General features: G+C 40.3%; 1 protein-coding gene across 1 annotated transcript in view; it reads left to right on the top strand.

The window, feature by feature from the left end:
- The window catches only part of NTRK3 (neurotrophic receptor tyrosine kinase 3), a 588,664-nt gene that overhangs the window by 167,283 nt on the left and 397,978 nt on the right, over positions 1-23,403 (top strand). Inside the window, exon 4 of the mRNA XM_018556369.1 lies at positions 15,856-15,927. Coding sequence (XP_018411871.1) covers positions 15,856-15,927 — 72 coding nt within the window. The remainder of the gene's footprint in view (positions 1-15,855; positions 15,928-23,403) is intronic.

The following is a 23,403-nucleotide window of genomic DNA, read 5'->3' on the forward strand; positions in this document are numbered from 1 at the left end:
ATTGTTGCCTTTTCAGCACACGTTATGCAGACACGGTCCCCTGTTGGCAGCATCCCTGGGAAATGTAATGCAGCCATCACTGAAGGTCAGGAAAATACATGAAGTGGCCGAAAAAAGGCCACATGAGATCAGCAACAATAAGATACAATAAAGGATGAAACATATTTTATTGATTAAAAAAACTGTAACTGTATATTATGCACAGTGCTTTAACAAACTAAATGTCATTTAGTTACAAATTCTTTCTACTTTAAGAATATTCCACTGTACTGCTGTAGCAGTGTGCTATATAACTTACATTACAATTAAAGGCTCCCGTATGACAGTCTAAACAATTACGAAATGCAGTTACTTTGTGATGACCATCCTCTTAAAGAAAATAAAACAATTCCTTTACCTTCTCTGACTGAGCCAAGTCCTTTTGTGTCTCACATGCTCCTCCTCCCAGACACTGCAGGTCACGGTGGTTTCAGCAACAGAGGCAGTGCTATTAATTCAAAAATCAGTGAGCAGGGTTCGTTGCGCCCAGATGCTGATTGACCAGCTACAGGCATGTGAATTCACAGTAACAATGCTGATAGTCACACCCCTTGAAACATTTTTTTTCATCACACTGTAGTACAACCAGGCAAAGCCTACATGAGAGTTGCAACTCTGCTTTGAATTCAGAAGCAGTGCAGAGTTGTTTCCACACCATAACAGGAAGCTGCATTAGGTGAACTTCACTTAACAGGTATTTGTAGAACTTTTCAGGGGAAATAAGAGAAAACTGTAAGTGTAGATGTACTTATAATTAAGTGCTGCAGCTCATTCATTAAATGTAATATTTAAAAGCAAGTAGTTGAAATACCTGAATCTGACCTGGTATCAGACTCTTGAGGTCCTCTAAATAAATCGTACCTACCAAATAAATCAATAGTTCTTAAAGGCACAGTCTCCCTTTTAAAATGATTTTTATAAATGCACCCCCATTTATGAAAAAATGTGCATTTATTAAATATTTGTGTTGGAGCCTGCAGGGCAATGCATCCATAGTCAGTGCATCACGGATGCAATGCATAGGCTCCTGCAGACTATTTCCTTAGCCCCAAGTCTGAAAGGAGATATGGACCTTCAGTTATGGGACTTCATTGAGATCAATAAGCTCCTCTGCTGCAGTGATAGATAAGACTTATAATCTCTGGATTCACAGATCTCTGTGAAGGGATGGCACCACTGTGCAAACAAAGCCATGCACATCCATACCAAATTCTAAAAAAATACAGAATCCCGCAGGGAGAAGAACCCTGGTAATAAGGGAGCAATTTGAGGATGAGGGGTTAAGGAACGTAAAATATGGGTGTTACATGAATCATGGTCTGAAACATGGAGTATGCTTTTAATATTTATTACATTAGACATGCTTGCCCTTTGCTTGTAATGATAATGATAACATTTGTAAAAATAAATACTCAATCAAATTAATAAAGAAAAATCTACAGTAATACTGTTATATTAAAGATGATATCATAATCAAATTTAGTTGTTATAAATTTAATGTCCAAATTATACATGTTTTGTATTCTTAAAAGATGAGAACACTCTTAAGCTGGCCATACACCTATAGATTATCTGCAGATTTTCTATGGTCAGATGGAAAAAGTGCAACAGATTCCTCCATCTACGCTAAACTGTATGGATGGAAGAATCTCCCACTGGGGCAAGCTTTAGTATCTTGCTAGTCAGCCCGGCTGTCAAAATACCTGAACAATCTGATTGGATGCAGGCATTGTTCAGATATTTTGAGAGCCAGCGGACTAGCAAGATTCTGAAGCTTGGCCTAGTGGAAGATTCCTCCATCCACACAGTTTAGCGTAGATGGAGGAATCTGTTGCACTTTTTCCATCTGACCATAGAAAATCTGCAGATAATCTATAGGTGTATGGCCAACTTTAGTCACCTGCTCTAGCCCCTTACCTAAACTAGCCTAGAATCCCCCCCCCCTCTCCACCCAACTGCTTACTTATCATGACAGCTGTGATCCCCTGTGTTGTTTACTATTTCTAGACCAACATTTTCTACAGTGCAAAACTTTCCTGTGCATTGAGCCCCATAAACCTGAATGGGTTTATACTCCAAGTATCTCTACTCTTGTAGTATGGCACCATCCAGGTTTAAAATGGCTCACTGCACAGACACAGCCAGGGATGAAGAGCATTTATAAATGCCTGAAAAGTAAATCAACCATAAATGTCTTGAACGCATAGATAATATCTTTCTTTGTCCTCCCTACAACATCTATTGGTCAAGTCAGCTCTTCAAATCTTTTTTTTTTTTTCATTCTTTATTTAAAGTTTTTCACAATATAATTTTTTTTTAATTTTAAAATGCTTTATTGTACAACAGTTTAGCAATACATTCCACTGTACCAGATAGGGCAACCGCCCTAATCATATCATCAGAGTAACTGGGACAGCACATGCATGTCCTAATACAGGATATAATACATTCAGTGGACACAGGAGATATCATACACTCATCAGAAGCAGGTTTCCATATTTGAAACTCAAAGATGGTTCCTGTAGTAGCGATTCATTGAGTCTCCAGGTGAGGCATTTAGACCGTGCACTCGCTAAGTCTAATATCAGGTGAATGGGAGCATGGTCTGAGATAAGAATGGGGTCTATGGAGGCCGATCGTAGGGCAGGGAGGTCCTTGTGCTGGATCATGAAGTAGTCTAGTCTGGAATATGTGTGGTGGACTGGGGAGTGGAAGGTATAGTCTCGGCCCTCCGGGTTGAGGAACCGCCAGGTATCCATCAGACAGAGCGAGTTAAGCTCTTTTTTGAGCCTTCGTAGGCAGGTATAAGACAGGTGCGACACACCTCTAGAACCGTCCACCAAGGGGTCCATGAGATAGTTGAAGTCCCCCCCCCACGACCAGAGTGCCCTCCATGAAATCCGCCAGGAGGGGGAGAACCGCCACCAAAAAGGGTACATGCTCTGTGTTGGGCAGATATACATTCGCAAAGGTGAATAAGCTACCATTGATTTCCCCCTTTACAAAAAGATAACGACCATTAGGATCCGTTTGGTGGGCCTTATAGGACCATTGGACCGACCGGGAGACCATGATGCTCACCCCCTTGGATTTAGATATTGGGGAAGTGCTATGGTATATCTCCGGGAACTCTCTGCCGCCGAAGATGGGCACCTGGTCACTCCTGAAGTGGGTCTCCTGAAGGAAGACCACCTGCGAGTGCATTGCTTTAATGTCACTACAACTCTGCGTCTCTTCTCTGGTATGTTAAGGCCTCTCGCATTGAGGTAGGTAAGTTTATTGGAGGCCATGGGGAGAGAGACCACGTAGCGAGACTCCGCGGGGAGGGGATCGTAGGAGAAACACCTGAGTAGTACGGAGTGGGAAAGAGGGGCAGGGGGAAACAGAAGAGAAGTTAGGAGAGGGAAAGCAGAGGCAAAGGCACCTCCACTAATCTAGTTTTCTAAATGTCAAAACTGTCTCGAACACTTGTAGACGAGACAGTAGGCCTATTGGGGGCAGCGCTACCAATCTAAAAAGAATTAAGGTAACAAACTGGGTAGGAGTGAGGAGATGCACCCCTTGGCGTGCACAGTGGCATATATTCTAAGCACGTTGGAACGGTATAGTTGGCATTACATATAGGAAAACAACAACATGTCAAAGCATTTTACCCTCAGGTACAGTAAGATTTCGGAAATAAAAACCACAAAACAGCGACAGTGGAGCCTTGAGAAACCCGGGGAGGGATGGTCCCCTTATGGACGGATGGGGGTCCCTCCCGCCTGTGTCTATGGATGTGGAGAGCACCTAAGCCCATTCGGGTCCGCAGGGACAAAGGTGGGGGGTGGAAGACCCTCTAGCCCCTATGGAGTGCAAGGCGACCCCCTCCTCGTGGCCTGTCTAGGTAATTTCCTGTTGCTACTCATACATAGGACCCACGGACCATGCTCTTCTCATTATTTCCTCCTTGATAGAAAAGAAATGAACCCGACATAGCACGTCTCGCGTGGCCGAGGTAGACGGGCCCCGGAGGCCTTGTACTCTGTGCACGCGATCCAACTCCAATACCTCCCCTGGCGGCTTGCCTAGGTAGTGGTTCAGGATGGCTTGGACCGTAGAGCGGAGGTCCGGTCCCGAGGTGGCTTCAGGTATGCCGTTCAGGCGGATATTATTGCGCCGGTTATGATTCTCGCTGTCATCTAGCTGTAGGCAGTTATTGATCATCTGCTGATGCAGGTTGGCAGAGGCAGCTTCTAGCGAGCTCACCCGGTCTTGAAGGGAGGAGGTTGCCGTCTCCACTACCTCCACTCTACCCTCAACCGAGGCGACCCGGTTCCTGATTTCATGAACTTCCTGGCGCAGTGCATGGACGATTTTGTCCGCTATGGAATCCATGTCTTGTCTAGTAGGTAGGTGCGACAGGATGGAACGCCAGTCCCCCGGCTCATCCTGGGCCTCCGATGCATGTGAGGCATCCTGGGAGGGTTCCCCGTATGAGAGCACTGGCGTGATTATCGGGGAGGGCGGTGGGCTCTGGGCGGGTGCCGGCTTGTCTGCGGGCATGGATGTCAGCCTGCCGTATCGTGTGTTAGATGCCGGGCCTGGCGTGGCGGTTTTCGTAGGCCCCATGGAGTAGGCCGCACGGGAGCTGTGTGCCGTACCTGAGCGCAGGAAGAAACGAAAAAGATCCGGTTGCCCGTGTTCACTAGGTGTCTGTTGGGAGTCACGGTTCTTCGACATGCATAGGTTAGGTCGGTAAAGTCACTGGTACCACTGTATTGGCCGTCAGGGTGCAGAGCTCCTCACATTCGTGTCTTTACACCACCATGTCCAAGCCACGCCCCCTTCACAATATAATTTAACATCAACATTAACATGTAACCAACAGAACAAACTTCCTCCTGGGCAATTATCACATATATACATTTCATGATAATATTTACACTACATAAATATAATTGAAAAAGAAAAAGGCATTATATAATACAGCGTATTCTCTTCTACACATTACTTATCCCCACCTGTTAGTGCCTCAAACAAGAGATGGGTAAAAGGTGCCCATCAATCAATACCTATTTAAAGGAGAAAGTGCCCTCTAAATCCATTTATCCCAACCTTCTAAGAACATTATTAAGGGACTGAAGAGATCACCAACGCATATACGATGCTTTTCTTAAAATTCCACCAACATGCCTATATTTTGTAGAATCGTCTATAATAACCTTAAGCTGAACATACCATCTCCTCCATCCTACAGATCCCATTGATTATTTCAAACCACTCATATAAGGGAGGAGTAGAAACCTTCTTCCAATACCGTGGTATCAGAGCTTTCGCAGCATTAAGTAAATAAGGTATCAATGTACGTTTATATCTGGCTACAGATTCTGCAGTGCAATGGAATAGCATACACCACAGATCATCCTCTATTGGGAAACCCATAATTTTTTCAACATAGGTCCTCACCTGACTCCAATATACCTGTATAGTGGGGCAGGTCCACCAAATATGCATCAATGTACCCACTTGTCCACATCCCTTCCAACACAAAGGAGAGAGATTACACCTAGCAGGCTCTCGAGGACATCATAACTTTGATGGAACTAAGCTCCCTTAAAGATCTTAAAGGCTTTGGCAGGGATACAATAAAATGCTGTAACTGTAAGTAACGCCGGCATAAAATATGCATGTTCCGTTAAAGGTAACAGAGAAGAATTATATGGACAACCAGTTTTCAACAGAGTATTATCCTACACCAATAGAGTTGATATTGTCTGAGATGAAGTATCTGAGGAAAGGTTCTGAAACCGTCTGGGTATCCAGATCGTCGAGTTCAATTTGGATCTACTCAACATACTCTCCAAAGTAACCCATTGCTCAGTATGATGTGCATATTTCCAATCTGCAACTAGAGTAAGCATCACAGCATGATAATACAATTTTAAATTTGGAATTGCCAAACCCCTTTTTACTTTAGAGCAAGTTAGCACATAGCCTGAGACCCACTTCAACTCTTGTAATCCCTAACAGCACTGTAAGAGGGTGGGTTTAGCTTTTAAAGCCAAACAGGGCTCTGTAGATTTGCTCAGTGAGTCTGATAATCCAATGTATGCTAATTAAGGAAAGGTGACCTATGAAGAAGAACTTCAGCTGCGATTTTATTTTATAGTCCCTTGTTATATGGGAAATATCAGTATCATGATTTTAAGGTTGTTAAGCTTTGCACATTGTGGAGCTGCCGCTGTAAAATGAAAATAGGACAGATATGTGGGTCACAAAATTAAGGACCAGAGATTTTTGCTTGAGTTCAGGTATAATAGTACCAATAAATATTAGTCTTGTTGGTAATACTATTTTTGGATGCTCATCACAAACAATTACTACATATTAAAGACTTGGGTTAGAGGTGTGATCTGGTACTGCTGAGCAGTAAAAACATCCTGGAGTAATGTTAATTTTTATATTGTACTACTTACTGCCATTACTGTCCTTTTAAAGCAGACCCTACTTTTGACATGTTTATTATCTGCCTATTCACTTAAAAATACAAACACCCACTACATTTAATTAATATAGCTACATCTTTAATTCCATTGTTTAAGAAACGATATCTAGTCCTCCCACTCCCGCTTGGTTTTGCATCATAACAGAAGGAGGATCTAATTCACACTTGCCAAGATAGGACTTCCCAATTATAGAAATACCTGGATCAAATCCAAGGATTCCCAAGTCTGCTAACAATAAATGTTCTCTGAATGGTTTTCTACTGGTGTGCTGTGGATATGGCTTGAGAAAAAAAAACTTCTGCACTCCTATCTGCCTCCCTGCCTTCTCTTTCTTCTCCTCACCCCACTACCCTTTTTTGTTTCCTTTCAGTCCACTATTCCTTTCTTATTTTTTGGGCTTTCTTTATTTGCAACACTGTTTTATACTCTTCATTCTTATGCACATACTGAATATTTGATTTGTTTATAAACCTCTTAATTGCTGCTTTCACTTATAGTTGAGATGGACTCATCTACTGCATACTAGCTATATCTGATACTTTATAAGTGCACACATCTCATTCCCTTGTGTGTTGTGCATCAATCCTAAGTAGCAAGCCTAATATTTGCTATACCTTTCTTTGTACATATTAATGCAATCTTTAAATACAGTTTGGAAAAGATTTGTTCAATACACCATAAAAGAAAGACCACTAATTCAAATATCCATATCCACATAAACAAACTAGCCACCTATTCTTGGTCTAATATATGGAACTGTGCAGAGTGAAAAAAGGCAGCATATTAACTTTCAGCATTAAGAAATTATCTTTAGTAGTTTTAGAGGCAGAGTTGCTGGTGCAGAAATCAATGACCTACCATAAGGTTAGCCACACACCAACCCTCTCTGTAACCCTAACACTAATACTCAGGTTAATTCTCTCAATAGCCCCAACTAAAAACTAAGCTTCACACTAACCCTGCCTGTAACTCTAATACTAACCTTCACCTTAATGATGTAAGCAAAATAATATTGTCATATTGTGCATGTGCCACCATTATTTGCTTTTATGACTACTGGATCTTCTTGTTACCAACCCTTTTAATTTAAAAAGCTAAACAAGCACAGAATTAATACACAGAGGTCCCCTTTTCCTTAGTACAGATTCAGCCTGGGTTTCCATCAAGTCCTTAGTGTCTAAAAGAACACACTTGAGCATTTAGGATTGCACACACCCTTTGAGCGTATAGTATTTCATTTCTGTAAGTATTCCCAATGAGAGTATTGCATTAAATACTGCCTATATATGGCAGTCTATACAGAGGAAACATAAATCCTTTTTATGAAAAACAAAAAAACAAAAATAAAAATGTTATATATATATATATATATAATGCTGTTTCATCCATGGATTTTTTTCTACTTAGGTAATCCTGTAGTAAGAGAAATTTTTAGGCTGCTGTAGCTGAGCTATACTTCTAAAAAACTGAAGTTGCCAGTTTGTCATGCTGAAGCAATTGCTTCCCATTAAAGATGGAAGTCTGTAATGGTAACCTGCATGCACCTCTCATGACAGGTTTCTTTTGCATGTAGATAGACAGTTACTTCAAAATGCTTGCTAACAGCAGGACATAGCATAGTTTGCAGAGCTAAAGTGTGACTTAAGCACGTAGCTCTATGTCCGACAGGTTACATATACTGAATGTGCTGTTTTCAGTCAATATTTCAATACACTGGGATGGCATTTTCTCATGTGAAAATTATTATGGTGGCTTGTCCATAAGAATATAATCATTTCTTGTTGTAAGTGGGTATGTTAGGATATTCAAGGAAACAACCATAGAGCAAAGGTCCTGCGACTAGAGGTACAGAAGATGGGTACTGCAGGCGGAACAGCATTAGTATAGAAAACACAAGGCTTTGTTTTGATATTATACTTTCAAGCGCATTTTGGCTGTTTTATATTAAGATCTAATATTCAAGTATACAGAGTCTCATAGAAGAGAAAGGGGAAATTGCCACATGATGCTTGAGCACTCATTCGTCACTGCATTCTCTTTCCCTTACAGTTCTAAAAATAGGTTTGTACACTTTTGTGATGGTGCAGCTCCTTCTAACCCTGCCACCATTGGAGTAGGCTGGCGAGCACACTATAGTATTATTACCCTGTATGCACTAACCCTTTAAGACACCAACTAGTGTTTTCTACAGTATGACATAATGCAGCAGATCTAAAGTTGGAATTAAATGTTAACATGGGGAGCTCTTTCATGTGAATGCAATTATTGCAAAAATAAATACGTTCTTGCATTAATAGTGGATATTAAGTTCATACAAAATTCATAAGCATAAGTAGTTGAATCTATTAAGAGAGAGATCAGTAGCAATTGAATTGACCTCTGAGAAAGCTTCACACAACAGTAAGTGATAGAAAAGCCAATCATCTGAACAAAAAAACAACTTTAATAATTAATGATCACTTCTTTAGAAATGCTTGGGTAACATATAATCAAACTTTAATGCTATTTATATAAATCTGAGAGATTGGCTTTGAAACCTGAGTCACGGTGCTCCTGCTTATGGGATTCATTTTACACTGAACAATTCTTGTCTTCATCTGTCAAAAAACAACAACAACTGGGTACTTGAAAGCACCAAATACAACTGTCTATTGTATATAGTTATGATCTAGAAAATCCAATGTGCATCTTATTGTAAATTGTTTAACCCCTTCACGGCCAACGACGTACAGTGTACGCCGCTGGCATCGGGGCCATTTAAACAGACTTCCGGCGGCTTTTTATAGAGGGACTCTGTTTAAACTTGTAAAGCCGACTGTCGGCTTTACATTAGAAGTGATTCTGGTGGGTCAGCTGCCGCCAGATCGCTTCTACGGGCTGGTAAATAGGTGCCCCTCCCCCCACCCGACACCCCCGCCGCTTTTCCCGGGCTCCGTTGCCCCGCCTATGGATCCAGGATCGGCTTGTTTGGTGTCGGGAGTGAAGCTGGGGAGGAGATGGACGAATCTCCGTTCGTCAATATCTTCCCTGTTCTATGGGACCTGGAGCGATGCAGATTGCACCACTTCCGGTCCCATAGCTGTCACTGCTGGGCTCCTGAAGCCCAGCAATAAGCTATTGAAGTGCGATCTGCACTTCAATAGCTTATTGAGAGTGTAAAGGTGATACCAGGGGTCTTTTGGTCCCCCAGCATCACCTTAAAGAGTACCTGTCACCACCATCTGCTGTCACATGGGGGGCTTGTAAGCCCCCCTATGTGATAGCAATTAAAGTAAAGTAAAAAAATAAATAAATAACAGTTTTTAAAATTAACATTAAATAAAATAAATGTAAAAATATAAAAAAGATGTTAAAGCCCCCACGAGCACACGCGTCTTCACGTAAACACGCATACAAATGAAAATGACGGGCAAGCTACCCATGTGGGGTATCGCTGTGCATGCCTGAGTAAGCGCAATAGTTCTAGGGCCAGTATTTTTGGGTATCTCTAAACTGATGATCTGTAGGGGCTTTTAAAGCGTCGCCTGTTGACTTTTTGGGGTACTGAATTTTGTTGCCATTTCACGGACGCACACAATTTTTAACCTGGGCATGTTGGGTATCTATTTACTCGTTGTAACCTCCTATTTTATATATTATTTAAAAAAATTGTATTTTATTGAGTTTTGGGGCATTTAAGTGCATTTCTCACTAAAATGTGGGGTTTGATAAGGAGTTGCGCTTATATCGTGCAGCATAAAAATTTGCAACTGCCAGCATTTAATTCTATAGCGTCTTGGCTTTCAGAAAATATATAATGTTTGGGGGTTTTAAGTAATTTTCAGGCCTAAAATGTGGAATATAACATGTGTGCAAAAAAAGGCCTCAGTCATGAAGGGGTTAAATGATAATGGTACCTTGAAGTACACCTATCATAGTAGAATTGCATAAGAAGCCACTTATTCCTGGCTGGCAACTAATTACTTCACCTATTTTTCAATCACTTACCAGGAACTAGTATAGAGATAAAGGTGGCCATACACTGTACAACCATCACAAGACCTTCGTCTTGCGATGGTTGTAAAGTGATTAAAAAAACATACGATCTGCCCATCTTGGACAGGCAGATCATACTCTCGATCATCACAAGCCCTGCGATGCCCTTACGATGACTGCAATGAGGGGAGGGCTTAAGATGACTGCAAACGGGCTGTGTGCGCGTGCGCACACCGGCCCGTTCGGCAATTGTCTAACCAGCAGGCCACTAACTCGCCGAGAATCGTACGATTCACGGCGGGTTTTCTAGCCTGCTGGTTCGACGGAAGACATGCGACCGTACAGTAGAAACGGTTGCATGCCTTCCATACACTGCACGATTCTCGTACGATCACGGGATTTCCCGCGATTCTCGTACGAGAATCGTGCAGTGTATGGGCACCATAAGGGTACTTGTCTGACATTCATTTAAAGTGTACTCATTAAAGCCAGACACAGCCTGGCAGCTAGCATATTCAGAAGGCCAGTAAGGGCAGCTCCACATACTTTTCTCATGACAGGTGTACTTTACCAGTTTTTCTCATGACAGGTGTACTTTACCACTAGAGACTTTTCAACATAAGAAATGCAGCCTAAAATACTTCAACAAAGTTTTTAAGATACATACTTTACATTCAGCTCCTCCCCACTGCCACCACCCCCACCCGGCTATTGCTGGCAGTTACCAGGTGTCAAAATTGCAGCTGGTAATTGCTTTGTATTTCAAATTCAGCCACTCCGGTGTAAAATGGCACTGGCTAACATTTGCCCTACCTTAACCTCTTCACACAAATTTTACACAACAACACAGACTTCAGGGGCAGACTTATGTGGTTACTGACTGCTCTGGCCTTTGCAAGTCTGGGATACCTTTTAATTGTTGTGAAAGCCATTGTTTCTGCAATACATGAACAGACGCCCAGTTATAGGGCTGCCAATCTCCCTGTACTGAGGGCCATTATTATCTATCAACATCACTGATTTGTGCAAACTATAACCGAGGCATCGTGTACCACAAGTAGCACATTTTGGGTGATTCTTAATGAACCACCTGAAATTACCACAGTGGATGCTGCTGTAGACACCCTTCCACCCAGAATCCCCTGATTAGCTGAATGTAAGAGCAGGTTGGAAAATTCTCGGCTGAACAAAGCTTGCAGCTAATCAACTGGCCACTGTCGGAATACAATGAAAACTGTGGGGGATTCCTCCATCCACGCTCGTAAGTGTGTATGGAGAAATGTGTTATATTTTCTTCATTCAGAAGATATATACATGAATACCTGGCTTTAGCAAACAGGACAATGAATACTCTGCCCAGCTCTCTAAAGGTGGGAATAGTCAGAAGCCATAATCCATCAGAGGTCTGTGTTTACATATATTATTTAGGTGAGGAGGGAAAGTAAGGGGCATATGAAAGTTTTACCTTATAGTACATTATGATTTAAGGCTAATCAACAGTAGGGATAAGAGAAATTGATAGTTTCCTTCCTGAAAAGTTGGCATTTTGGTTAAATGCATTGAAATTAAAAATATTATAATTAATAAGGAATGCAAAATTATTTTTATTTGATGGATTTTAGGGTGCAATTAAACCATTATTGGGACGGGGGGGACGGGGGGAATCTTAAGCAACGTTTCTTAAAGCGTTTCCATAAATTATAAAAGTTAACCCTTGGAGTGGAGCTACTCCTGCAGTGCAAATACAAACTGCTCGTTTGCCTGGCTGGTAGACCAGTCCCCAGAGCCTCCTCTCCCCTGGGGTTCAGCTGTTTAAGAATTTGTGATGTCATCACGTCTAATACAGTGTATCAGATGTGAAGACACCAAGGGACTTCCACAGCCAGAGCAAAGTTGTAGAGAAGTGAGCGATCTCTGGTTATTTCTTCTTTATTTTTGCTCCTTGACCATCATGAGAAGTTAACCCTTGCATTGCTGGGGTAGCCCAAGTGCAATAGTTAACTTTGAAAAATCCTGAAGTTCTTTAAAAAAGAACATTTTTTTTTTTTTAAATTTTAGGAACAAAACATAATGTGAATGGCACACATTATGCATTTGCATTCATTTCTAAACTCTGATTGCTTTATTTTACACTAACAAGTTTTAAAAATGGGTTCAATCCTCTTTACAGGAGTATGTTGTCTTCCTGGGATCTCAGAGAATTGAGAAGGCTCCATTACTGTTCTTACAGGTTTCCACCCCTGTCATTCTGGACCATGGACACATTTTCCTGTGACTCCTGGTTTAAATGGTCCTAGAAGCATAGAAAACTAGACAACTTTTAACAAAGACTTATTGCTTGACAGCACCATTAATACAATTCCCATGAGCAGATTATAGTGTATTTGCAGTTATGTAATTTAGATAACCATTGGCTTGTTAGGAGCAGAAAATATAATTTTGATATGTATGAACAGGAGAGTTGTGTAAAGAATAAATCAATACAATAGAAGAATTTAGGGGATCAGAAGAGAATTACTGTATCCAGCAGGTCCCCATGGAGTACTGGTGATTTATTACAGTTAAGAGCATAATGCAGTGATACTTTGTCAATGTTACAGATAAAATAGGTTAGCTTCCAAAGTTCTGCCAGAATCAATCAGACAGTTGGGGGATACATGGCCTTTTTCACCTCCTGTCTGCAAAAATGCGTGCAAGAAAAAGAAAAGAAAAGAAAAATAACAATCAGCGCTGATTGCAACATTTAAGCTAAAACTGTGCTTGTGAAATCGCCAGCTTTCTATAATTTCACATAACTTGAGCTTGAAAACAAATCATGTTTACAATAGCTTGTGGCAGAAAATATCACATGGAGCGGCTTAGAACAGACGTACCAGTGAGGGCCTGGAGGAAACAGGCCAATGATGCTGAAGGCAAAATCAACATGTTGTTTTTTCAAAGCAACTGTGTAAAGCAACACAAACATCATGTGACCAGCCACTAATTACATCAGCAAAGTATTTCTAATTAAAAAGGCTACGATAAAGGAACTGCAACGTTGTGTCCTCTGCGTACATAACTTTAATTTTAAAGTCAGTCTTTAATGGGTTCCTTACATACACAGGCAGACTTATCACCCTGGGCCTGCAGTGACTTTTCCCTCAAATTTGGCCCTTATTTACACTTCTGCAATCCGACTTCACTGAGGTGCATTGTGGCACGCTGCAAAAGCGGCACATTCATTTTCAATGGGCTGCCTAAAGCAGCTAAATTGCACTGAAACAGTTGCAAGCACCTTTTTTAAAAAAATTGCTTGTAATAGATTACCATGCACTGTGGAGTTATACAATGCAAATGCAATGGTTAGATGCATTGGGGTGCCATTAAGAAATAATAGCACCACAGCTCACCTAACATTGCAACATGTGATGCAGTATTGCATGCTGCATTGCACATGCTCCTGCATCGTACAGATATGAATGAAGCCTTAGAAAAAATTCAGATGTAGCACATGCATGGTGCAGAAATTGCTTAAATCATATGTAAAGGCAATCAACAACAAACACTGCTTACATTCCAGAACCGGCTTGCACTATGATTGCATCTTCGGTGCTGGTAAGCAAGCGCACCGTTGCCCATAGCAAATCAATCCAGAAATAGCCTCACTCTATGAGTAAAACATACTACCGTGTTTCCCCGAAAATAAGACAGTGTCTTATTTTTTTTTTTTCACGAAAAAAGACACTAGGTCTTATTTTCGGGGGATGTCTTACCTGGACTTCCCGAACTAGGTCTTATTTTCGGGGTAGGTCTTATATTACAGAAATCCCCGAAGATAGCACTAGGTCTTATTTTCGGGGTAGGTCTTACTTTCGGGGAAACACGGTATATGTGTAAGCCAGAATGGTGAAAGGTGTTAGAAGTTGAGCACATATGGGAAGGAACAAACAGAATGTGTTTGCTCAACAAATGAAGATTTTTATCTTTGGTGAAGACCTTTGGAGTTCGGCTATTTCTGGATTGGGTTCATAGGCAAAGGCAATTCACCGAAGAAAAAAATCTTTATTTATCGAGCAAATACATTCTGTTTGTTCCTCCCCATGTTTACTCAACCCCTAATGCATTTCACTATTCGGGGTTACTAATAGAGTATCTCTTACTAATAGAGTGTGGCTATTTCTGGATTGGGTTGCTATGGGGGACGAAAATTTGTAGTGCAAGCTGGTTCTGGAATGTGAGCAGTGTTTGCTGTGGATTATTTCTGGATCAGGTTCCTATGTAAAAGCATTTTTTTTAACATTTTGGATGTAGTAGATCATCACTAGAATATTTGTCAAGTATTTTTTTTATTGCTTTCATGCACCCTCTGGGGAGATGTCCCTTGTAATTTGTCCTGGTAACCATTGGCACTGAGAGAGAGTGAGGGGAAATCCAAAATGTTAAAGTTGTTATGAAAGCATGAGGTGAGGGGAAATCATCAGTTTTTAACAAGTGTTCTGGTGTCAGCTGTCTAAAGCTGGCCATGAACTATACAATCTGATTGCACAATCTCTTCAATCTCCTTTAGATTTAACAGAACAGGCCCTTGCACTACATAGTCAATGGTAGATCTAAAGGAGATTGTACAATTGGATTATACTGTATAGTGTATGGTCAGCTTTACACCCTTTACATATTATGGATATTTACTTTAATTTCCTGTTGTGCCTATGGGGCAGGTAGTAGATGATCTCTGAAGCAGGACACATAAAGCAAATATAACCTGATAAGGAGCTCTTTCTTATTTAAATACACTTTACCAGTATAGCGAGAAATGAGAATTGCAAAAATGTTGAATGGAATGGAAATTCTCTATGTTAAAATGAGTTGCTCCACACATTGCCCTTTTGTTGAAGTCAATAATTGTAATTATAAGATTTGATCTCTAAAGCGTTCTCTGCCCTGCTCAATGGATAGGAAAGGTTGGAATTCGTTGCACACCCAAAGCACATTTGGCACCTAAAGCTACTTGCAGGCCAGCTATAAAATGCTCACTGAGTTACATTTAGTTGGCTAAAGCACTGTGCACTATAAACAATTGCATTTTTTCCCATAAAATACTTTTTTGATAACCTTTTGATATGAGAATAGAGCTATGTTTTTCTCAACCATATTTACCTTCACTTCACTGTTAGTTGACCCAACAGCTCTGCTGGAAGTCTGTTCCAAGCACCACTACCGTTTTGGTAAAATAATACATTCTAATATTTTTCAACCACATGTTCTAAAGATATGCTGTGTGAATATTGTACTACTGTGTAACATTTACAATATATTGGTGTGTAGCTACAGTAAGTTAATGCAATAATAATAATATAGCTGCATCTGTTTACAGAACAATCAAGGACTCTGGACTCCGGAGCATACAGCCGAGGGCGTTTTCCAAGAATCCACATTTGCACTACATGTAAGTGATATAGGTTGTAGCTTTTATCTTCTCCTTTCAATAAGTTCTTTGGCTTAAATGTTTGTTAGGCATGATTTTACTCATTAAGGGTGATAAAAGCAATGGGTCATGTATCCTCCGTCGATAATTGACAAATGAATTAAAACAATTTTTGTTAGTTCTTACTCTAACATTCATACATACATACATAGTCATCTTTGCAAAACAGAAAGGGTCTTAAAAAGTGACCATTAAGATATATTGTAGCTAGAGATACGAATAGTAATATTTAGAAAAACAAATAACTCCACAATTCTTGCAGTTTCCTAATGTTACAATTTCTGTAAGTGACACAATTATAATACATTGTGCTCAATTGGCAAAGCTTTTAAGAGGAACTTTACCCATATCTTTGAAAAAACAAAACAGACACCTTGAGAAATGTTTAGTAATAACAATCTACAAACAGATACTTCTAGATAATTGCAGGCTTTGTATTCTTTGCATACCTTACTTTTCTTTTCCTCCCCATTCTTCTCACAATGGCCATTTTAAGTAAGGGCAGATTACTAGATCTCTCTTTACTTCCTGGAACTCTGGCACACTTGATTAGGGCATGTGAACATGCACATCATGTCAGGGGAGGAAAATGCCTTTCCCTGAGATTACAGATGAGATTTCCCAGCAATGCTCTGCTCATGTAACCTTCCCAGGATGCAATGCTTTGGCACAGATTACAACATTTGTGCCAAAGTGGACCAGGAATGAACTGGTCCACTTTGGCATGAAGTGGATGAACTCTATTTGTAAGTGTAGCTACCATCAGCTTCTGTGATGTGGCTACTAGACATGTAGTGATAGCCTGGGCGGTAGTCAGCCTGATTGGATTATAGGGGCAGTAGTATGTACAGTACAGCAGCCAATCACTGGGTTCCTCTCCATCAGTGGTGCATTCTGGGATAGGGTACATATTCAGTAGGGAATTGCCATGTGCTGAGTCTAGCCGGGACCAGCCATGGAACGGGGCTGGGTGCTGTTCAGCTTGCCCCCCCGGGCTAGGCCTGGGGTGGGCATAGGCTGGTGTGAGGGAAATGGCCTCCAACATGGAAGAGGCCTGTGTTTCTGTTAGAGGAAGAGACCCTGGACCAATGATGGCTCTTGAAGTTTCCTGGAACCTAAGGTCTTCGGGAGCATGGCCAGTGTCTTTCCTGTTGAGGATCTATATTCATCCTTGCTCATCTGCTACTTCAGTTGCTATCTGCTGCCTCCCAAGTGGATCTACACTGATATGCCAACCGGCTCCGGTGAGTCTGGAGTCAAAGTCTGTTACACCCTGGAAGCTTAGAACAGGGCTGTAGCTACCATGGGGCGAGTGAGACACTCACCTCAGGCGCAGCTGAGTGGGGGTGCAGCCAGGGCCTGTCTGGCTGTGCCCCCTGTCGCCATGGCAAGCACAGGACACCATTGGCAACAGGGGTGCCAGGCGACAAACACAGCCGTGACTCGGCAGGGAGAAGAGGAGTGGCACAGGCTTCAGCTTGGATCCCCCCGCTGCTCTCCCCTACCAGTATAGGCAGAGGACTCTATGTCCTCAATCTCTTTTTCTATTTCAAAAGGGAAATGTCAGGGGTCTGTTGAGACCCCTGATATTTCCCCGAAGCCCCCCAAAAAGTAAAAAAAATAATAAAAAATAAATACACACATTAATGCACACATATTCCTAATCATGTGCAAAGACTAAAAATTTGTTTCGGACGAAACAAATGGAGACTAAAAATGTTTTCATTAGTTTCGTCAAAACAAAACACATTTTTATGCTATTTTGGGTTTGTCCACCAGCGCATTTTGCACATGCATGCCACCATCCTGGCGGTGGGACGCATGACGTCACATACCGCACACGTCTGTTGGAGGGCATCATTTTCTGTTCTTGTCTTGGGCGCAAAATGAAGCTAGCTACGGCTCTGGCTTAGAATCCCTATACCCTCTCTCCCCAGTGAAGATGTTCAATAAAAGTTATTCTGCATTATATTACTGGAGTGGACATCAGCTATTTTGGGGGCACTAGAGGAAAGGCTAATTGGTGGGCAGCTGAAGATCATACCCTAGACAGGATAAAGATGAACCGGGCATTCATCGGCTCCTTCGGGGGTGAGCGCTACATAAGAAAATGTAAAACCTGTTTGTTTAACCAGCCAATGTAAGATGATTTTATATCAGCATGCAGATCTGCATGCTGATGTGATTTTTAGTGAAAGGGGGTAAAGGTCCACTGTAACACGAGGATAAGAATCTTTATTTTAGGCATGCAACTGTTATCTTCAAATCTCATAGATAAAAATAACTATCAAATTTTTTAAAAATAAGTATCCTTATTCTGGTGTGTAAACTGTGAACTGAGCCCTTTTTTTAAAAGAGATAATTTGTTCTTGTTATTTAATATGTTTACAATAGCTTACCAGAATTACATTTGGCTATTTATTTTATGCATGTCCCCCGTGACTGAAAGGGAGTTTTGAAAACTCACAAAATGTATTTTATGCTCTTGTTGTACTTATTTAGCTTACTTTATTTAGCAATTTCAAAAAACATAGAACAAACCATTGATTGGTTGTGATTGGTAACTTTTAAACACTTTTATGTCACCATCAGTTGCTATCAATCATGAACTAAAACACACAAATAGGAATCAACTGTGTAGACGTTTGACCATAAAACTGTGAGCATCTAAAATGTGAGCATCCTGGAAGGAATGCCAAATGGTTTGTGTCATATAAAGCAGTTCACTTCAGCTTTCTAGATGCTGCTGCTTATAGAATAGCCAAATGTCTTGTCTCATCTTCTAACAGGTGAGAAACTATTCTGTGGCATGTCAATATGTTATAAAAATATTTCACATATTAAACTGCAAATCTCAGGTCTGCTTTCTGAATGATTTCTTGTCTTTTCTGTTTCATTTTAAATCCATCAATTCCTGATCATTCTACTTGCAAGTGTTAGTTGTATACACCATTACCTTTAGTTTCCTTATTTTAAGGTCACTAGTCTAAAAAACTACATGCAAGAAAACAATACTTAGCCATCCCACCACTCACACTGCATAACTTCAAGGGATACGCTTGCTGAAGTATCTTCAGCATCTGGCACACTTCTGAATGTGTTGGGTGCCTGTTCTCCTGCCATGTATAGCTATTCCTTCTGTTGGCTCCATCAGTGTTGTAGCGGGAAAGTTTTAATTGTGTTCTTTGCAGGGAGGTTTTTCCCCCCTTTAAATAAGGTAAGAGTCATTTTAATGCAAATAAGACAACATTCGAACTATAGGGTTAAATCTATATAGGGCTAAGACTTAAAGTAGTATTAATGACACCAGACCAACAAATATACATTGCCCAGCTAAGTATTTCTTTACATTTTTGCCCAAGCCCTAATAGTCATCATGTTTCTAAATAGTTGACGCCAACCTTAGCTTCCCTGCACTTTCTGTTGAGTGCAAAATCACAAGGGACAAAGCAGTCTTTAGCTATCCACTAGTTTGAAGCTACTAGGTTGGAGAAGAAAGAAGGGAGGAATGAGGAGCAGGGAGTAGGAGGGGGAGTGGCTTGTCTTGCTAGGTCTGGGTGTTTGTGAAGACACACACAGCTTACTAGTACACAAAAGGGTGACTCCATAAAACCCTTCAAGGGAAAGGACCCTCCCAAAAACAGGATATCAAGGCCAGCTGGGGACCAGCTGATTTTGCAGGAAACTAAAACCTTTAAACAATAATGGGCAACACCCAATGCAAGTGATTTAATCAGCTTTTGAAATAGCTTAAAACATTTTTGACATTAATATCGCTTTAACTTTATATGCAAGCCGACTTAAAGTGACCTTGTTGGCACAGGGCCATGTTTAAAGAATTAGATACCTGTAATGTAAGAGGTGCTATACTTACTATTCTGGCGGACCATTTGTTGAAACCCTACCTCTTTGGTGTTCAACAGCTCCTGCATGTATTTGACCGGCTTGATGAGTCCAATACCTGTTACCTGTACTGCGTACTGTAGTTATTCCTGGTGGCTAGTATGTACTGTTGCGATGAAGTAACTAACAGGAGAAACCACAGTGCACTGTTGGTCAGCGGGTATTCCACACACCTGGAAGTGTGCTATATATTCAGCGGCCTGCAAGCACCAAAGAGCCATATTGCCTCTTTTATTACAGGTATTAATTTCATTACAAGTCAACCTGTGCTGTCAATGTCCCTTTAAGTAAGTAAACTTTGCCTATATGCATAAGAAATAAGGATGGCACGGACTGATGTCATTACGCTGTGCCCTCAAAGGGCTTTATTTCTTAAATGTTTAGAAACTGTTCACTTAACACTAACCCTAAGTCAATATTCACTTTGAAAAGTGGATGTTCACTGAGCTTTGTAAATAAGGTGAAGCTGTTCTCACGTTTAATTACGTACAAGAGAAAATGATATTTTTTTGCACATAATTAGATGATTGAAGTGAATAGAGCATCACCATATTTACTAAGTTCTGGGACAATTCACTTTGCATAGTGAACATTCATTCTACTAAGTGATCATCTCTGCTCTATTAGTAAATCAACCCAATTACTTGAATCCTGGCCTGCTGGAGCTCAAATAGTCTCTTGTTGCCAGAACTGCAATTGCAATTATTTTTTAACTTTCATCTGATTCGAACCACAATCTAAATGCTTGATGCTTTTAATTCAATTCTGATTTTCCATTGAGTGCATAAATCATGTTCAAGTGTAAAACATTTACCTGTATCCACTTACAATATCCCTTGTGGTGGGAAAAATCCACCTTCTTATTTTCTCCTCAAATACTTCACTAATCGTGCAGTTCAGAATATCTTATTTTTTAATTTCCGCTCTTGAAGTTGTCCAGCTTTGTCACCTGAATAAGTGATCAAAGCTCCAATGATTATCTCATCATCTTACTGTACTAAATAGACCCTTTTTTCTTTCCCAGTGAGCATAAAAATTTCATTAACTTTTCTAGCACTTTTTTTCATGGACATTCATACAAAGTTTACACATAAGGGTTCTTCCCACGCAATGAGATATTGATAGATTTATGACACCTAAGGGGTTTAATTTGAGTATCACTATTTTGTAATTACTTTGTTTCAGAGAAAAAATATTCTAGGACTATCTATAGGATGAAGTCAGTATACGGTTATTATTTGGAATTATAGTCTACAAAGCCAGTTTTTGTTTCCACATCCCAAAATTAGAAGCTAGCAGTTTACTACTTGCTGATCAGCGGTTGAATCAGTAGCTTTGCAAGTGAACTATTGCAGCATTAAATTATTATTCATGTTTGATCTGTGGGTCCAACAAATCACATAACATATCTCAAAAATCTTCACATTTTATCACTATACAATCTCATTGCACCATCAGTTTTATTTGCCAGTCACGCAGCCTTGTAATGCTAAGGCTATATAAAAAGTCTATATAAAATGTACTATAATGCAAAAAGTATTGGGGTGCCTGGCCTTACACGGACATGAACTTTAATGGCATCCCAGTCTTAGTAGGATTCATTGTTTAGTTGGCCCACCCTTTGCAGCTATAACAGCTTTAACTCTTCTGGGAAGTCTGTCTACAAGGTTTAGGAGTGTGTCTATGGGAATGTTTGACCATACTTCCAGAAGCGCATTTGTGAGGTCAGGTACTGATGTTGGACGAGAAGGCCTGGCTCGCAGTCTCTGCTCAAATTCATCCCAAAGGTGTTCTGTTGGGTTGAGGTCAGGACTCTGTGCAGGCCAGTCAAGTTCCTCCCATCCCAAACTTGCTCATCCATGCCTTTATGGACCTTGTTTTGTGCACTGCTGCACAGTCATGTTGGAACAGGAAGGGGCCATCCTCAAACTGTTTCCACAAAGTTGGGAGCATGAAATTGTCCAAATTGTCTTGGAATGGTAATGCCTTAAGAGTTCCCATCACTGGAACTAAGGGGCCAAGCCCATTTCTCTCCATTTCTTTGGTTTACACCACTGCATCCGACGCTTTGCAACAAGTGCAATGTAAGGCTTCCATGCAGCTGCTCAGCCATGGAAACCCATTCCATGAAGCTCTCTACACACTGTTGTTGTGCCAATCTGAAGGCCACACGAAGTTTGGAGGTCTGTAGCTATTGACTCTGCAAACAGTAGTCGACTTCTGCGCACAGTGCGCTTCAGCATGCGCTGACCCCGCTCTGTCATTTAACGTGGCCTACCACTTTGTGGCTGAGTTGCTGTTGTTCCCATCTGCTTTCACTTTGTTATAATACCACTAACAGTTGACCGTGGAATATTCAGTATCAAGGAAATTTCACGGATGGAGATTGCACAGGTGGCAACCTATCACGGTACTACATTTGAATTCACTGAGCTCCTGAGAGCGACCCATTCTTCCACAAATGTTTGTAGAAGCTGTCTGCATGTCTTGGTGCTTGATTTTACACACCTGTGGTCATGGAGGTGATTGGAACACCTGAATCCAATGATTTGGAGGGGTGTCCCAATACTTTTGGCAATATAGTGTATGTTAGATAGCTGAAGTAAACACATGTTTGTTATAACACAGGATCAGTTTTTGATGAAGAATAATAATGAAAGCGAAAAAAAAAAAAAACAATTTGACACATATATGAGAATTATATAAGAAATGGGTAAATTGATAACTAATGAAGAAAAAATATACCGGATTAAAGGATTTTCTATTTTAAGTTCATTCAAATAAACCCCCTGCTGAAATTTTAAAAGTTAAAAAAATAAAGCCATTCAATTTGAAATGTGTGTAGGATTTTGTTTTTTCCTTTTTTCTGTGTTAGCTGACAATGATTGTCTTTTTGTTGATCTACTATCAGAGACTAATATGCATTCAAAAAAAATATTTTCATATTAGACCAACGGGTTATTTCATACTGATCAATTCTGTAAAGTTACTATTTTTAATAGCTAATTTGAAATAAATTGTTAATTTGTGTTTGTGGCTCTTAGTAGAACATTTTCTTTTCACACACAGATGAAAGAGTGATAACTTTTCCCTTCAGTTTTATAAATAAGCAAACAAGTACGTAAATGTTGGTTAATTACACCTTGACGAATGTAGTCCTGGACTTTAAATCTCTTTTCCTTAGGCTAGAGTTTACAACACCTCTTCAATTTGTTCTGTGACTTATTTGTAATTTCTTTAATCCTTGTGTTCCAAATAATGTTTTACTTTGTACAGCCACATATTGATTTTTAAAAGTCTAAAGACTAAACATTTAGCATTACAAGTTAAACATTGTAAACATGTCCTCATGAATACGAACAGCAGTTTAATTGAATTTGATATCGGATTTCAGAGGTTCATAAACTTTACAAGCACAAATAAAACTTTGCTTTAATTTATGCTTTTAAATTGTACTCTATAACAGTTGTTTAGGATTGAGTTCATGATTTTGAGGTCATGCAATAAAGACAATAATTTTCTTCTAATATCCAT

This window comes from Nanorana parkeri, unplaced genomic scaffold (assembly GCF_000935625.1).
Source record: "Nanorana parkeri isolate BGI_ZX_2015 unplaced genomic scaffold, ASM93562v1 scaffold236, whole genome shotgun sequence".
NCBI lineage: Eukaryota > Metazoa > Chordata > Amphibia > Anura > Dicroglossidae > Nanorana > Nanorana parkeri.